Source organism: Macrobrachium rosenbergii, chromosome 49 (genome assembly GCF_040412425.1).
Source record: "Macrobrachium rosenbergii isolate ZJJX-2024 chromosome 49, ASM4041242v1, whole genome shotgun sequence".
NCBI lineage: Eukaryota > Metazoa > Arthropoda > Malacostraca > Decapoda > Palaemonidae > Macrobrachium > Macrobrachium rosenbergii.
Window position 1 is genome coordinate 38,428,606 of NC_089789.1, and position 18,470 is coordinate 38,447,075.

Below are 18,470 nucleotides of genomic sequence, written 5' to 3' on the forward strand. Positions count from 1 at the left end.
TTTATTCCTATTTTTTTTTATCTTCTTATAAAGTGCAACGGGGATGAGAGTTTAAACACTTGAAAGATTTTAGGTGTTCCTTTACTCTGATGGTTTTTTATGGTCGTTCCTCTGTGTAATGCCGATGGAAGTTCAATGTTCCAAAGGCCATTGGCCTTTTAGTAGCCTTTTCTTTAATTTTTCAATGTCCTTCTAGTATTTTAATTTTTCTGTCCGCCCTCAGATCTTAAAACTCACTGAGGCTAGAGGGCTGTAAATTGATATGTTGATCATCCACCCTCCAATCATCAAGCATACCAAATTGCAGCCCTCTAGCCTGAGTAGTTTTTATTTTATTTAAGGTTAAAGTTAGCCATAATCGTATTTGTGGCACCGCTATAGGTACCAACAACGAGGGCCTGTGGCTGAGTTTCATGGGCCGTGGCTGAGTTCATGGGCCGTGGCTGAGTTCATGGGCCTTGGCTGAAAGTTTCATACAGCATTATGCGCTGTACAGGAAACTCAATTGCTCCGAAGAAAATTCGGCGCGTGCATTACTTGTTTTCTTTGTATTCCGTATGACGGCGATGGAACTCTAAAGATTAAGAAACAGACCAGGTTTTCTAAACTTAGTGTTTGCAGAGACGTAATAGAAATATTTGCTTTAAGTTTTCTGTTTCAGAGTCCTGGTCTGCCCAGAATTAGGATAAAAATAAAGCAAGAATTCTGCATAAATCCTTTTTATGTAAAGTCTTTGAGTCCTGGTCTGCCCAGAATTAGGATAAAAATAAAGCAAGAATTTTGCATAAATCCTTCTTATGTCAAGTCTTTATCGTTTCAAATACCAGAGTTGTTTTTATAGGCTTTACTTAGGTTAAAACAGTGCCCAGTTTTCAGAAGGCTTTAGTCATCAATAGATAGAGTGTTATGAGAAGACTTCATAGTACATGATAATCCTAACGGCAGTTAAGAAATTAATGGTTCGTAAAGACTTAATAGCATTTAGAATAGTCAGGTATTTTAAAACTTATATTAACTTGCAAGATTTTGTATTTTAAGCCTTCACATTATTTGAAAGACTTTATATTTTAAGTCTTCACGATATTTGAAAGACTTTATATTTCAAGTTTTCCCAATATTTGAGACTATGTTTTAAGTGTTCACAATATTTGAAAGACTATATTTCAGGTCTTCACAATATTTGAAAGACTTTATATTTTGAGTCTTCACAATATTTGAGAGACTTTATATTTCAAGTCTTCGCAATATTTGAAAACTATATTTCAAGTCTTCACAATATTTGAGAGACTTTATATTTTAAGTCTTCCAATTTTGAAAAACTTTATATTTTAAGTTTTCACAATATTTGAAAGTCTTTATATTTCAAGTCTTCCCAATATTTGAAAGTCTTTATATTTTAAGTCTTCCCAATATTTGAAAGTCTTTACTGGAATACTTATTACATTTGAATCCATGGAGTAATTTTAAGCACCTTGATGCTTGTGCAAGCGAACATCTAGTTTCTCTCTCTCTCTCTCTCTCTCTCTCTCTCTCTCTCTCTCTCTCTCTCTCTCTCTCTCTCTCTCTCTCTCTCTCTCTCTAAATAATTTAAAGAGGCCAGTGGGCTGGCAACTCAGTAGTCCCCAGGGTTAAAAGACTGGAGCTTAAGCCCGAGGGAGGTATCAGACACGCTTCCTGAAGAACGGTAGGTTATAGGAGCCAGCGAAAACGAAAGTAGGAAGAGATTTCCAAAGCTTAGCAGCAGAGGAGAAAGATTGGGTGCAACTATTGACGTAAGAAATGTAAGCAGGGCCGTTTAGATGGTATGTATTAGCTGATAAGTACGATAATTTACTTACAAACTTACGACTGTTTTTTTGGTTAAGAAGGTGGCATTCATCAGTTAATTTGCCCTCTCTGTTAGGTGGTAGAGTCCAGAGGTGCACAAAAGGTCCCTAGTCTCCTTAAAACCTTACCACACTTACCTGCCGCTATAGGACCAGGGCCTGTGCTGGCATAAGCTTCTTAATCAGAGCGAACCAACAGTTAGTTACGGTATGTCCGCACTATAGTAAAACATATATACACAAGTCCCCCATAGGAGGTAGTGCCGTCAGTGCACCTCGTGCGGTGCACTGTAGGCATTACTTAAGGTTCTTTGCATCGAGCCTTCGGCCCCTAGCTGCAACCTTTTACGTTTCTTTTACTCTGCCTCCTTTCATATTCTCTCTCCTCCATCTTACTTCCCACCCTCTCCTAACAATTGATTCATAGTGCAACTGCGAGGTTTTCCTCCTGTTACACCTTTCAAACCTTTTACTGGCAATTTCCGTTTCAGCGCTGATTGACCTCATAGGTCCCAGTGCTTGGCCTTTGGCCAAAGTTCTGTACTCATCATCATTATAAACAAGTCGGAAACTTATCACATACATATCCCAAACAGGTTGAAAACGAGTCAACGTAAGTGGTGAACGAATCTTTGGCAAATGCTGGATAATTGAATGAAGCTCTGGTTAGGATCACCAACATGTCGTTGACTTCTTGTCAACATGTTTGTGATATGTGTGCAATGAGATGCCAACATGTTTATGACATGTTTAATGTTTACCGTAGTGTGGACACACCCTCAGGCTGTCAACGTACCATAACAACGAAAAAAGATGGCCGTCCTTTGGGCTTTTGTTTATTTTTTTTTTTTTTTTTTTTTTTTTTTAGGTGCCGACATGTTTATGACATATTTGTGACATTTACCGTAGCGTGGACACACTCTTAGCCTGTAAACTCATGCTAGCAACGAACAAAGGGGGCCGTCCATTTTGGAGTTTTTTTTTTTCGCGTTTACCTTTGTGTCTCCTGCCCGATGCAGCGAATCAGGACTGCCATAAAATCCCGAGGCTTTGATTGTCGTTCTTTTCGCTACTGGAACATCGTCAGCGGTGACGGGCGCAGACTGTGAAAGCGCTTTTGAGGAAAGAGCAATTTTCTTCCTTCGCTTGTTATGGTTCCTTGTTATTTGTTTGTGAGTGTGTGTGCGCGTGCTTATGTTTTGCTAGAGAGCATTGGAAAAGTGTTATGCGTTTGTATTTTCTTGCTATTAATTCAGACGTTTATATATATTTTTTTTCTAGGGAGCAGTAGGGTTTTTATGCCTGTTTGTATGTTCTTCCCATTTAAGTAGGTATTTATTAATTTTTTTTTTTTGCTTGAGGTTTTCTATCGATGTTTTCAAGTTACCTTTTAAAATACTCATATTGGTCTACCCTCAATTGGGGATTGCTTTAAATTTGTCTAACATTATTTTTTAACTGCTTTACTCACTGTACTCCTCTGCTACCCGTCATTTTGAATTTTCTTTACAAATAGTACAGATGCTTGTCTACTTAGTTTTGGAAGCTTCCGAAAAAAATGTACTAATTTTAGTCAGCCATAATTCATTTATCTATTTATTTATTTATTTGTTCATTAGTTTACAGTTTATTTGTTATTTACTAACTGCTTGCTGACCTGCATTCATTGTTGCCTGCCAGTGTTTCAGAACCGCTTTTTCACACTTTCCATTCAGTGTTTTGTACAATTATTTTGAAATTGCTTAGCATTTGTAATTTATGCTGTCTGCCATTGTCTGCCCAAATTTTATGCCTGTATTCGCCAACTAACATTCTTCACGTTACGTAACATGCTCCTGTTCCTTAACATGTTTGCATACATTTCTACCATTAATGTTTGACTGCTTACGCTATTTACTGTCTACCGTTAATTGAAATCCTTTTGTTTACTTGTATACTAAGATGAATGTCATTGATTTGCAATGGTTTTGCATCCTTTTCTTCATGTTTACATATTATTTTGAAGTAGCTTAACAGACATGTACACATGTTTGTCTACATTATTGATATTTTGGTATGAAAAGTTACAGTAATGTAAATGACAGACTGTATTTTTCCAAAATACAAAAAGGATAAAAATGCAGTCTATCATTTACATTATTGTGGCTTTTTACTCATTATATCCGATCAAAATATAGTGATGCACCACAGAGAATATTTTGGTATATGTTGACAGTCACATACTCGTATTAATCTCTTATTATTCTTTTGAATTTGCTTCATATAACTTGTGCCCTTTATTTTTTTAATTAAATTGGAGTGTATTTTTGGGATTATTTTGGAATTACTGCCAAAAATTCCCGTCATCCTTGACTGCCTTTTACGTGTAATTCCTTTTAAACATTAACCATGATTCCAGGTTAATCTTGCATGTATAAATTTACATTTGTAGAAGAGCAGCCTCGCAAAACAGTTCAGCATTTATTGTGTAGATGGTTATAATATATATATAATATATAATATATATATATATATATATATATATATATATATATATATATATATATATATATATATATATATATATATATATATATATATATATATATATATATATAATATATATATATATATATATATATATATATATATATATATATATATATATATATATATATATATATAATGTTGCTCTTGGTTCCCCTCTAGTCACACATTAATACTTTTTCCTTTGTTTTATTTTTTATTTAGTATTGTGTGAGTTGTCGTTTTTCATCATTCTTGAAGGTTACAAAATCATTTCTGTGTCTTGCATTATCCGTCTTGATGTGTAAGAACAAGTTCAAGCGTATTATTGATTTAGTAGAAAGGTTGGAAAGTGGACAGAAAAGGGCCGGATGAAACAGAATAAATAAACTGTTAAAAAAACGTAGAGGGAGATTAAATGGAATTGAGAAGACGGAAGAATAAAAGTTGCAAACGAAAACATTTGAAATGAACGCGGTTTAAGTCGCCAAGGGAAATGGGAAAGAATATAAGATGAATAATGAGGGATTATGAGGATGAAGGAAATGGAAGGAACATAAGATATAAAATTAAGAATTCAGATTTTGGAAAATTAACGCTGAAGGAAAGTAAATATGTCAAGTGCAGGGAAATTTAAATGTGAGAAAAACTGACTCTTTTGTGGAATTACTGCAAGATAACATTAACATGAAATAAAAGTAAGGACCAATTCTTAAAATAAAAATGTAAAGGAGATTATGATTAAGAAATGATGAGGGAGAGGAAATGCAAGTCGGAATTTCGTCAGCATAAAAAGAATGCAAAAATAAAGTGAGGAAAATGAAAGATTTTGGAGAAGTGATGATCAGAAAATGAGATGATAATGAGGTGTGAAAGGGAGGAAGAAGAACTGGAGTGGAAAAATCAACAGTTAGATTTAGACGAAGGAAGAGACATTTCAGAAGAAACATTGGAAACAGACGATAACGTTGAGATGAAAAAGTAAAAAAAAAATTTTTTAAAATGTAAACAAAGCATTTCTAATAGAAAAAAAATTAAAATAGAAAGAACAACATTGGTTAGTAGATTAGGATTCATGAGAAAGGACGATAACATTTGAACAAAGAAAAAACCAGTAGAATGTGTAAAAAAAAAACACGAGTTTCTATTTTGCTGAAAAGGAACCAAAATTAGTCACACTTTCATTACTGGACGATTCGTCTTCAGTGCCTTTTTCTCTCCGTAATCTTCATCAATATCGTATAATTCATCCACCAGCTTTTCTTTATCATCATCTTCATCATCATCTTTTTTCTTATTCTTCTGTTCCTTCTTTGTTTCTTCTTCCTCTCCTTGCTTTAGTACGCAGAGGCGAAGCGTGACGGGATTTGGGAATAAGAGAGAGAGACAAAGGAACCATCTTCCCTTTTCTCTGGAGGGATCAACTATTCATTCTTCTCGGTTACAGTTCTTTTCCATTCGTTCTCTGGTACGCTCTACATACTATTATCTGTGTGTACAATATATATTTATATATACATGCATACTGTGTATATATATATATATATATATATATATATATATATATATATATATATATATATATATATATATATATATATATATATATGTATACATATTATATAAATATATATATAATATATATGTATGTGTGTGTGTGTGGGTGGTTGCATATATGTATATATAATATATATATATATATATATATATATATATATATATATATATATATATATATATATATATATATATATATATATATAAAAATTTCTCTTCTCAGAGTTTTTTAGTCCAGTTATAGAAAGCTTCAAGAGAAAGTTAAGGAGAAAGGTATGAAGAGAGAGCAAAGGTAATGTCATCATAACTAAGACACTATCTGAACTACTTCCGTGAACTTTACTCATACGGAATTCATATATTGTCAACATTGCATCTAGGCTTCTGAGATAGTGCGTGCTACTCGTTTTGCAGAACATCAGCATCCATCTCCTGTCATAAATGAGCTCCTATGGCCCAGTCCATAATCAGAGATCCCTTCCCTCTTTCTGTCAGACTGTGGAACGGCCTTATTTATTTTATTTATTTATTTGTTTATTTATTTTTCACTTAATTTGCCCTATACTTCTTTGCTCTGCCATTCACCGTTTTCACATGTGGGCAGTAAAGCTGATGATAAACTGATTGACTGTGATCTATTTGGCACCGCAATAACCAACTTTATACTCGTGAAAGCTCCTAGACATAGCCCGTAACAATGTGAGGATTTTCTAGAAAATAATAATAAATGGTAAATAAAACGGGTACTCTGTTCCCGAAGGCTTGTTTAATACGTATTTATTTTTTAGTGTCTTATTTATGTCATTTTTTAATGTGTGTAAGATAGATAATCGAGTTTTATTTATACATGTGAAAGTTCCCAGGTATAGCCCACAACAATGTGAACAGCTTCTAGAAAATGATAAATGAAATGGGTGCTCTGGTCTCTGAGGCTTTTTATGTATGTATTTATTTGTCATTGTCTTATATATTTTATTTTTTTTTAGTGTTTGTGAGAAAGACAGTCCAGGAAGGAACTGTTGGTAGATTCGAGGAGACTCACTTTAAATAGGGAGAGAGGACAACGTGACTGACCATGAAATATAAGGAGGGTGTTTTATGTGTTTATTTTTCTGTCATCTTTTAGTTTTCTGCAAAAACAAACTATTGAGACGGCTTTGTCTGTCCGTCAGCACTTTTTCTGTCCGCCCTCAGATCTTAAAAACTACTGAGGCTAGAGGGCTGCAAATTGGTATGTTGATCACCCACCCTCCAATCGTCAAACATAACAAATTACAGCCCTCTGGTTAAAGTTAGCCATGATCGTGCGTCTGGCAACGCTACAGGACAGGCCACCACCGGGCCGTGGCTGAAAGTTTCATGGGCCGCGGCTCGTGCAGCATTATACGCTGTACAGAAAACTCGACTGCGCCGAAGAAACTCCGTCGCATTTTTTACTCGTTTATTTTTACAAGAGAGAAGATCCAGGGAGGGCGGCTTGAGAGACCACGAAATATGCAATTTCTCTCTCTCTCTCTCTCTCTCTTTACTCGTTCCGAACTCGAGCAGAAAATAGGGACAGAGAGTAAACAAGGAAAGTGCACGAAGAGTGAGGGAGCTAGAAAGGACAGGGATCTTTCGCCGAGGGGAAATTGAACAAGTATAAAACAAGTAAAAAAATGCGGCGATGTTTCTTCGGCGCAATCGAGTTTTCTGTACAGAGCATAATCAAGAACACCAAAAGTAGATCTATCTTTAGGTGGTCTTGGTATAATGCTGTATGAGCCGCGGCCCATGAAACTTTCAGCGTTGCGTTGCCAGAAGCACGATTACGGCTAACTTTAACCTTAAAATAAAAACTACAGAAGCTGGAGGGCTGCAATTTGGTACGTTTGATGATTGGAGGGTGGATGATCAGCGTACCAATTTGCAGCCCTCTAGCCTCAGTAGCTTTTAAGACCTGAGGGCGGACAGAAAAAGTGCGGACAGAATAAAGTGCGGAAAGAATAAGGTGCGGACGGGTAGACAAAGCCGGCACAATAGTTTTCTTTCCAGAAAACTAAAAAGTGGAAATAGAGAAACCGTGAAGACAGCGAGAAAAAATAGAAAGTGGAGAATGTAATAGGTAGTTGGAATAGGAATAAGAGATAAAGGGAGAGGAGGAAATAGGTAAGGAATGAGAATAAGAATAGAGACGCAAAATAATTAAAAAAATCAGAGACGGGAGTTCAAGCAGATTGTGCCGAGGAAAAAAAAAAAACAATAAAAGGAAAGTCAGGTAGGGTACCCAAAGACAGAATGAGCGATGGCATAAAGAGAGAGAGAGAGAGAGAGAGAGAGAGAGTACAGATTAATGGCTTTCTCATTATCCTTTGTTTATTCTTTGGATTCGGAGGGGGAGCGCGGACCTTTGGTTTAGAGTTCTGAAGCTCGGTGGAGAACCTTTTTTTGTTTCAAGTCCAGACCTGCTCTGACGTGTCCATTTCCCCCTTCATCCTTTTAATTGTTCTCTCTCTCTCTCTCTCTCTCTCTCTCTCTCTCTCTCTCTCTCTGTGCGTTTTCTTTGTAACTTAAATGTCCGGATGTTATGGGTATACCCTGTAATTCTCTCAGATAGAATCTCTCTCTCTCTCTCTCTGTCAACACACACACAATCATTGTCATCATGTAACGGGTCATTATTCATCATCAATCTCTCTCTCTTCAACATCATCACCATCTCTGTCAATCTTCTTCTAATTCAATGTCATAAATGTCATTGAATAACATTATCATCGTCATCATTCTGTTCATTTAGAATCATCGTCATTTGTATATGATCTGAATAGTCATCATTGAGCATTATCGGCACTTCATCATTCGGTAATCATAGTTATCATTGAAAATCATTCCAGCATCTTCATCATTCCAGTACCGTAATTCAACATCATCACCATCATCATTATCAATCTTCGAAACCGCATCAACATCATCATCACTGAAACAATAGCATCATCATCATCATTGAATATCATTATCATCGTCATCATTGAAGAGGGCTGTTCAGCATCATCGTCATTCAATATCTATGGACTCCATCATCATTGAAAGAGCTTTATTCAACATACAAGCGTTTATTCAACATCTTCATCATTGAAAAGCTATCGCTCAGCATCTTCAAAAGCTTCAGTATCATCGTCATCACTGAAAGCGTTATTCAACATCTTCATCATTCAATATCATCGTCATCATTGAAAAGCTTTATTCAGCGTCATCACTGAAAGCGTTATTCAACGTCTTCATCATTCAACATCACCGTCATCATTGAAAAGCTTTATTCAGTGTCATCATTGAAAGCGATATTCGACGTCTTCATCATTCAATATCATCGTCATCATTGAAAAGTTTGATTCAGCGTCATCATTGAAAGCGTTATTCAACGTCTTCATCATTCAGTATCATCGTCATCATGTCTTCATCATTCAGTATTATCGTCATCATTGAAAAGTATTATTCAGCGTCCATCGTCATTGAAAAGCATTATTCAGCGTCATCAATCATCATCATCATCATCACGAAGTCATCCTTCCATGGATCATCCAATGAAGGAAACTTTTAATTATGAAAAGTTTATAATCAGCTGCTGTCTCTTCGGATTGCTGTCAGGTTCTCATTACCTTCGCTCTCATTACATTTCATAATGTCCTGTCTCTCTCTCTCTCTCTCTCTCTCTCTCTCTCTCTCTCTCTCTCTCTCTCTGTTTTGTCTTTCTGTCTCTGTGCGTCTGTTTGTCTTTCTGTTTATCTGTCTTTTGGCTGTCTGTCTGTGTGCCTGTCTGTTTTCTCTCTCTGTTTGCTCCTCTCTCTCTCTCTCTCTCTCTCTCTCCTCTCTCTGTTTTTGTCTTTCTGTCTCTGTCTATCTGTTTTCTGTCTCTCTGTCTATTTTTCTGTCTTCGAATTTCTTAGTGCCTGCCTCTCTGTCTGTCTGTTTTTCTGTCTTTCTGTCTGTTTTTTTTTCGCTCTGTCTGTTTTTCTCTCTGTCTTTCTGTCTGTTTTTCTGTCTTTCTGTCTGTTTTTCTGTCTTTCTGTCTGTTTTTCTCTGTCTGTCTGTCTGTTTTTCTCTCTGTCTGTTTTTCTGTTTTTCTCTCTGTTTTTCGCTCTGTCTGTCTGTCTGTTTTTCGCTCTGTCTGTCTGTCTGTTTTTATGCCTTTCTGTCTGTTTTTCTCTCTGTCTGTCTGTCTGTTTTTCTTTCTGTCTTTCTGTTGTTTTTCTGTCTTTCTGTCTGTCTGTTTTTATGCCTTTCTGTCTGTTTTTCTCTGTCTTTCTGTCTGTTTTTCTCTCTGTCTGTCTGTCTGTTTTTATGCCTTTCTGTGTCTCTGTCTGCTTGTCTTTCTGTCTAACTGTCTTTCTGGAAGTCTATCTGTCTACCTGTCTTTCTGTATCAGTTTGTGTTACTGTCTTTCTGGCTGTCTGTCTTTCTGTCTAATTGCCCTTCTGTCTGGCTGAACGTCTGTATGTCTGAGTCTGTCCAGTAGCGGGATTAATGGAAACCTAATGAACGGATTTTGATGTAACTGGGTGAAATCATTCGCAAGGTGATTTCCTCTAGGTAATTAATTTTGCTGGATATCAACGGAGGTATTAATCTTCAGCGAGATCCACCTGAAGTTTATCACCCGTAGGAAGACGAACGGTGAAAGTTTACACTTTAATTTGATTAAAATCTGTCGGTTCATTCTGGAGGGATGTTTCGAAATTGTTATTAGAAATATTGAACACGATTTTTATTAGAAATATGAATTCGTTTTTATTAGAAGGCTGAACACGTTTTTATTATAAATATGAACACTTTTTTATTAGAAATATGAACACGTTTTTTATTAAAAGTAATATGAACACGTTATTAAATAAATTGTTGCATAGGTGTTCAATATACTGATTTTTTTCCCGGCAATTTTCACTATTTTTTTTCATTATTTCCCTTTTCCTCTCTTCATCTGATGTGTTCGACATAACTCTCTCTCTCTCTCTCTCTCTCTCTCTCTCTCTCTCTCTCTCTCTCTCTCTCTCTCTCTCTCTCTGCCACTTCCATACTTCATCTGCTGAATCTAGGATGAAACCCCCGCGCGGAAACCTTCCACAAAAATATCTATTTAGTACACACCATTAAGCCGTTTTGTATACCTACACAGAAGACACCCCATAAACCGATTTTATAACACCTACACAAAAGACACCCCACCAAGCCACCTTATACCCTACACAGACAGGCTGGTTAGACGTTATCTGATCCTGATTCCGTTTCAAATGTCACGGCATTCACACACAGACATATTCCACTGCATAAAAGCGCTAATCCCCACCCCCCCCACCATCATCAAAGTGTTCTCCCAATGCTCTACAAGTAATGAAAACGTCTTTAATCAGCGGCCGTTTCTCTCTGGATTAATGTCCGCCTCTTACCCTGCCGTTTTTGATTAGCGTGCGCGCGGGCGCGACGGTTTCCGCGGAATGTCCAGGGAGGACGCGTGTCAGTTTGCGGGAATGCTGCCAGCTTATTTTTTTCCACCGCTCTCTCTCTCTCTCTCTCTCTCTCTCTCTCTCTCTCTCTCTCTCTCTCTCTCTCTCTCTCTCTCTCTCTCCCCTCGCTGCTTGGCTTTTCTGTGTTTGTATATTTGTCGTGTTTTGTATCTTAAACGCCGTCTCTCTCTCTTATTCGTGTTCCGAAAAAAATCAGCAAGAGAAGCAGACATTGGAGTCCACTGTTTGAATGATACGCACATATTATATCCATATAGATAGATAGATAAATAGGTAGATATATATATATATGTATGTATATACTGTATATATATATGTATATGTATACTGTATATATATATATATATATATATATATATATATATATATATATATATATATATATATATATAATATATAAAATACACAGATATATATATATATATATATATATATATATATATATATATATATATATGTATATATATGTGTGTGTGTGTGTGTGTGTGTGTTTTGTCCGTGTATATGTTTTACCTCTTAAAAATCGCTATGAACTCAATTTCCGCAACTGACGTCACCACCTCATCCTCCTTTCCAGATGATCTGCAAAGTGTGGGGCGTGGGCATGTTCAGCATCGTCGCCCTGACAACCAACAACATCCTGCTGACACTGCGCCTCATGCACGGGCGTGATGACGGGCGGCTCCTCGGTGGGGGCGGGGGCGGATGCAGGGCTCCATCTCCGACGCCGCCCCCCACAGCTGGACGGCGGCGCTGAGTTCCACCAACCACTCGGAATACCTGACGTTCCTGAAGGCGGCCGCCATCAACACTGCGGCGCAGGCGCCACCGCCGCCCGAGAACGAGGTCGTCCTCAACGACGACAAGGGCACGGCGGACAGCAGCAGCGAGGCGCCCCCGGTGGGGGCGGGGGCGTCTGGCCCCAGCCTCCTCCTGGGGACGGGCTTCAGAATCGAGGAGTCGACGGGGAGATGGGACGTTCGGAGGAGGTACAAAATCCACGACCACGTGTTCACGGGTCCTCAGTATCCTCGGCTGACGAGGGAGTCCCCGGTCTGCCTGGCGACGCAGACCTCCGTCGACAGGCTCTTCTGGCTGACGCAGGTAAGGCCCTTGTGGTCATTGCGATGTCTTCTGTCCAACTGCTCTGTTGGACTCAGATTTATTACGATTTTTAACCAAGTCGTTTATTGTTATTGTATTTATCATTATTATAAATAATAGTTGTTTTATTATTATTATTATTATTATTATTATTATTATTATTATTATTATTCCCGTATGCATTCAAAATATAGAGCATTTTTCCAATATACTCCAGTTGCGTTCCTCATCTGTTATGATTTGAAGGCCACATTACATGCAGTCATGGATTGCAGATCTCAGTACGCGTGATTTAATCTAAGAATCAGACTCACCTCCTGCTCCTCCTCCTCCTCCTCCTCCTCCTCCTCCTCCTCCTCCTCCTCCCCTCCTCCTCCTCCTCCTCTTCTTCTTCTTCTTCTCTTGAAACGTTAACTCAGCTTAAAGACGTGATCATGGCATTGTCTACTTCCAGTTTTTTTCTCTCTCAGTCAACGGCATTCGGTGGTTTTCATCGGGGAGTTATTAAACTCAGTCGCCTTAGAAAATGTTCGCCATCTTGGTTATCAGTAAACTCAATCACCAATGAAAGTTTACTCGATCGTGAATATTAGAGAACTCAGTGACCATAACAAAAATTTCCTCCATTATTGTTTGTTCTTCCTTTGAATGACATAGAATTGAATTTAGAATTGATACTTGTTTCCAGTTTACAATTATGAAAGGTTTTGAGACAACATACTAATCAACAGACGTTTGTAGATGTTAACAGAGAATCTGTTCTGCCGTGAATTAGGCCTTTTCTAATCATGAGTGGGGTTTAGAATCATTTCCGAATAAAAACTTAAAAAATACCAATAGATACTATTTAACTATAGGTGTAAAGAAAATTTTCCAAGGCGGATATTTATATACTTCTGCAATGAAGTATATTTTGATGTGACAAGTTGACAGGAGTTAAATTCAGTGATTTACTGCTTACTAATATTCGTCAAAAAACTCACCCTTTGCTGTGTATTAAATTCATAAGTGAAGTTTTGCTTAATTCAGTATCATAAAGCCGTCTCAAAGAAATCACATCCAGAAGAGATATTTCTGAACTTCGATGCAGTGTCAGACAGTGTTTTATCGCAGTGAGCTGATACATCGAGACAATGAAACTGATGAATATGATGTTTGTCTGGAACATGTTGAATTTTAGTTGAAAAGATGAAACGCTTTGACACTGCCATTGCAAACAAAGATAGTCATTTTCCCCAACTATATTTTATAGTAAACCTCTAAGAACGCATGTGCGCTGGACAGGAAAAGCAAATAACGCTTTATGAACGGAAAATTTGGAATTTTAATCCTATATTGTATATCTTACTACTTATGAACGTACATTCCAAATCCGCTCCCCATTTCCAGGTGGCAGAATCCTATGTAGATATATATATATATATATATATATGATATATATATATATATATATATATATATATATATATATATATATATATATATATATATATAACTATATATATATATATGTGTGTGTGTGTGTGTGTGTGTGTGTGTGTGTGTGTATAAAACATCATCGTTTCAATTTTTGTTCCATTTCTTACTTGTTCAGTGGAAGCATGCGAGGCAAATTAATAGCCATTACAAATAATTTCAACAATACCGATGATGATAATTGCTAAAACGCAGTAATTAATGAAGAGGCCGAAGATGATGCCCGTATTGAGCGCAGACACAGGAAAAGAGACACATTCAACTTTTCGTCACATTTCCGGGAAGTGATTGTCGCCGGATTCATCCTCAGCGCTGAATTGCTAGAATAACGTTATATTCAGTTTCCAGCGTCATTTTCATAACTGTATTTGACCGTCATTATTACAGACTCCCAATTCGAAATTGCCGGGCTGATATGAAATTCCATTTTCAATATAATGCTCGTAATTGTGTACTCCAATTTCCAGAGACAAGTTAACTCGTTTCTGGAAATCAAAATGTATTCGATGCGAAATGCATTTGTCCAGATATTATTATTATTATATATATTTTTTTTTTTACGTCAAAATCACCTCGTTACTGGAATACGGTACTAGAGTTTTTACTTAAAAAAAATAAATAGAGCAACGTAAATGTACGTCAGATTCATTCTAATTCATAAAAGCTCTTATCTCCGTAGGGGATCGTGCACTGTAGGCATTACTTAAGGTGCTTAGCAGCGTCCTTCGACCCTTAGCTGCAACCCATTTCATTCCTTTTACTGTACGTCCGTTCTTATTCTCTTTCTTCCATCTTACTTTCCACCCTCTCCTAATAGTTGTTTCATAGTGCAACTGCGAGGTTTTCCTCCTGTTACACCTTTAAAGCCTTTTTAATCTCATTTTCCCTTTCAGCGCTGAATGACCTCATAGGTCCTAGCGCTTGGCCTTTGGCCTAAATTTCTTATTCGATTCCCAACACAGAGCAGTCATTCACATTATTAGGCCCTCGCTTTTCGTTAGTAACTTCCTACATTAGCTTTTTTTGAGCGTAGTTCGGCTGTGAATTTGGTCTGGGAGAAGCCCTTCCCTCTATGGAACAGGTAAGTGTGACAGGACACTGGTGAACAGAGAGATGACGAATGGACGGATTAGACAAGTGGTTCTCAAACTGGGGGTAATTACCTCTCGTGGCGTTAATGAAGCCGCTTCTGGGGAGTAAAGTGGCACTTTCTAAATTTTATTTTCTATTACCAAAGAAATAATGCTTTAATTCCAATTAGTAATAAAAGGAGCAATGCTTTAATGTTAATTTTTTTGTCAAAGGAATAATGTCTAAAATCGAAATTCTTTATTTCTTAAGACTTGAGTCAAAGTAAAATTAATTTCTTACATAAAAAACGCATTAGAAATTAAGCATTCCAATATTTTTCCTTCTTTTATATTATAACTCCACTTAACTGAAGAGGAATGGGGTGGGGGTAATGGTGAACTGCCACACCACTGCCAGGGTAGGTAACGATACCCACAAAATTTGAGAACCACTATTTAGGCTCTGGAGGAAGAACTGACCAAAGCCTGCAGACAGAACTGATCGTTTCCTGAAGGCGCGTTGAGGACGCCTCCGTCAACATTGCGTGATTGATTCGTATCTTAGTTCCCGATGTTATTTAAGGTTCCTTAGCTGCGGTGCTTACTGTCTTTACTTTTGTATTTGTTCTTTTTCGCTTCTTAGTACGTTAATGTCCTGCTTCTTTCATTCTACCGGGGTGTTAGTTTCACAATTCTTCTCATAATAAAAGCCTCTGGAGTGCCTGCTGGGTTTCTTGTAAGATTACGAGTCTGTGGGCTTGTTTTAATAATAATAATAATAATAATAATAATAATAATAATAATAATAAAATAATAATAATAATAATAATAATAATAATGATGATGATGAAGCTTCAAACATAAACTGATATCACAGCTAAATGGTCAATATATATATATATATATATATATATATATATATATATATATATATATATATATATATATGCATATATTATATATATATTTATGCATATGTATATACACGCATACATAGATATAATGGAAATATATAATATATACAGGGTGTTAAAGAAATTATTTAATGGTCATAGTAGCCTAAAGTTTATCGAGTGAATTCAGTCCTGAATCAGAGGTGGACTGCTTCGCAGGAATTTATAACAACAACAGTATTACCGACAAAAATGATCCATATTTATCAACAAAAGCTCAATTCCACTTTCGGGAGGTGGTTGTAGAGACAAGATAAGACAACAGTCATTGTCATTCCTTCTTTTCCTGCTGAATCAAGGCCTAATTATTAGTATTATTATCATTTTCTATTTATTTATTCATATGTCAATTAATTTTTCCATTTCTTATGAGTGGTATCTTTTTTCTGTAATTCCTATTACCTTCTGTTACTCCTTTCTCACGAACGCCACATTCTTTGGAAGCTTGAATTTCAAGTCACTGGCCCCCGTGGGCTTGTTTCATATGAATAGGGTTCATCTTCTGAATAATGGTAAAAAAATAATCATCATTATTCCGCCGTTCCTTCAGCAAACTCCGCTGGAATTCATGACCACATTATGGGTGGAGAGGTTTATCATCAAAGAAGAAAATCTCATTCCCAAGCGGATTACTTCTTTCTCGCTAATTACGAAAGAGATTTAAACTGGTTAGTTAGCTGTTCTAAACAGTTGGGATGGGAGTTATATCTCATTTGCAAAGATTATTGCAAGGAAATCAGTTAATTTCTGTTAATGTCCTTTTATCATAATTAAATGTAGAGGAAATATAACGTGTCAATTCATTTGCACAAGAGAGCTGAGGTACCAAATATATATATATATATATATATATATATATATATATATATATATATATATATATATATATATATATATATATATATATATATATATATATATATCTGTGTGTGAGTGTATGTGTTTTAGGCACATTGATGCCAAGACTATAGCCTGCCACAGATGGCACCACAGGTACTCAAAATCGTTATCCAAAACCTAACTGAAAGGAGATGTCGAGCTTCTCCAACAGCCACACCAATTGTCTGATTTTAATGAGATGTAAATAGATGAGTTTTTGAACTTGAAAGACAGTTTGGAACGGAGAGAAAGGGGAAGAGAGATAGAGAAATAAAAAAATGAAAGTTAGAGAGAGAGAGAGAGAGAGAGAGAGAGAGAGAGAGAGAGAGAGAGAGAGAGAGAGAGAGAGAGAGAGAGAGAGAGAGAGAGAGACTGCGTAGGACATATCCACAGTGAGAAAAAGACTTTGAATAACAGCGGAAGAAATAGTAATACATAAAGAAAAGATGAGAAATCTTATAGCATCCTTTAGAGGAAAAAGCGACACAAAGAAAAACTGAAAAGGGGATTTTTGTAAACATCTTTTACTGAGGATGGGACTGTAAGATAAAAAATTGAGAAATTGAATATTGTACTGGTAGGAAACACACAAACAGTCAGAGAGAGAGAGAGAGAGAGAGAGAGAGAGAGAGAGAGAGAGAGACAGACAGAAGTCTGGGTATAAAGAAAAGGTGATTTATGAAAATCGCGAATATCTACTGTATGATGAAAAACTGAGAAAGTGGATGAATACAGACTAGCAGGAAGTACCAACACATGAAGAAAGCGAGAGAGAGAGAGAGAGAGAGAGAGAGAGAGAGAGAGAGAGAGAGAGAGAGAGAGAGAGAGAGAGGTGGGTCTGGTTAAGAAAGGTGATTTCTGAGAGAAATCATGAAAGATAATCTACTGATGGAGAAAGCAACATTTGAAAAAAAAAGCCAAGACAGAGACTGCGAGTGATATCCCCTACAGAAATCACTCTCTACAGGAGATATCATCATCTCCGTTGCCTCTCGCATTTCAAAGACATCCTTTCCCGATGATTCGACCTATTCAGGCCTTCTTGTAACTGTGGAAGGGAACTCGGCCACGATCCCAAGAATATCTGATGAAATATTCAAGGGTGTGCTTTTGTAGTACCTGGTTACATATTCTCCCTCCCCCTCCTCTTCCAACCTTTCCACTGCTCCCCTCCTCCCCCCTCTCTCGTATGAATGGACTCGTGATTTCCAGCACCCAGAGTTGCGTCGTTTCAGTTATTTCTCGAAATCGAAGCCTCCTTTCCAAGCTGAGGTTATTTGTCGTCGACGTTCCAGAGGCGAGATCTCTTCGTGTGGAATTTTGAATGATGCGTTTACTCCAGTGTGTAGTTTTTTTTTTTTTTTTTTTTTTTTTTGCCTTGGTAATTTAATTTTTAATTTTAATTTTTTTTTTTTGCGTGGGGACTAGAAAGGGAGCCTCGTTCCCAGTGGTAAAATGTAAGGATTTGCCATATTAAGAAAATAAATCATTTTTCAATTGATTTTTGTGGGTTGAATGGCAATTAGTGTCACTGAGGCCTGAGAAACCGCCAAAGTAGTAGCTATAGTGATAGTTAATTTTCTTACGTCTGTTGTTTTGATC

General features: G+C 36.8%; 1 protein-coding gene across 1 annotated transcript in view; it reads left to right on the forward strand.

Annotated features, from left to right (window-relative positions):
- Positions 1-18,470, forward strand: part of LOC136832263 (beta-1,4-glucuronyltransferase 1-like) — a 363,239-nt gene that overhangs the window by 199,487 nt on the left and 145,282 nt on the right. The window contains 2 exon segments of the mRNA XM_067093130.1: positions 11,964-12,099; positions 12,102-12,490. Coding sequence (XP_066949231.1) covers positions 11,964-12,099; positions 12,102-12,490 — 525 coding nt within the window.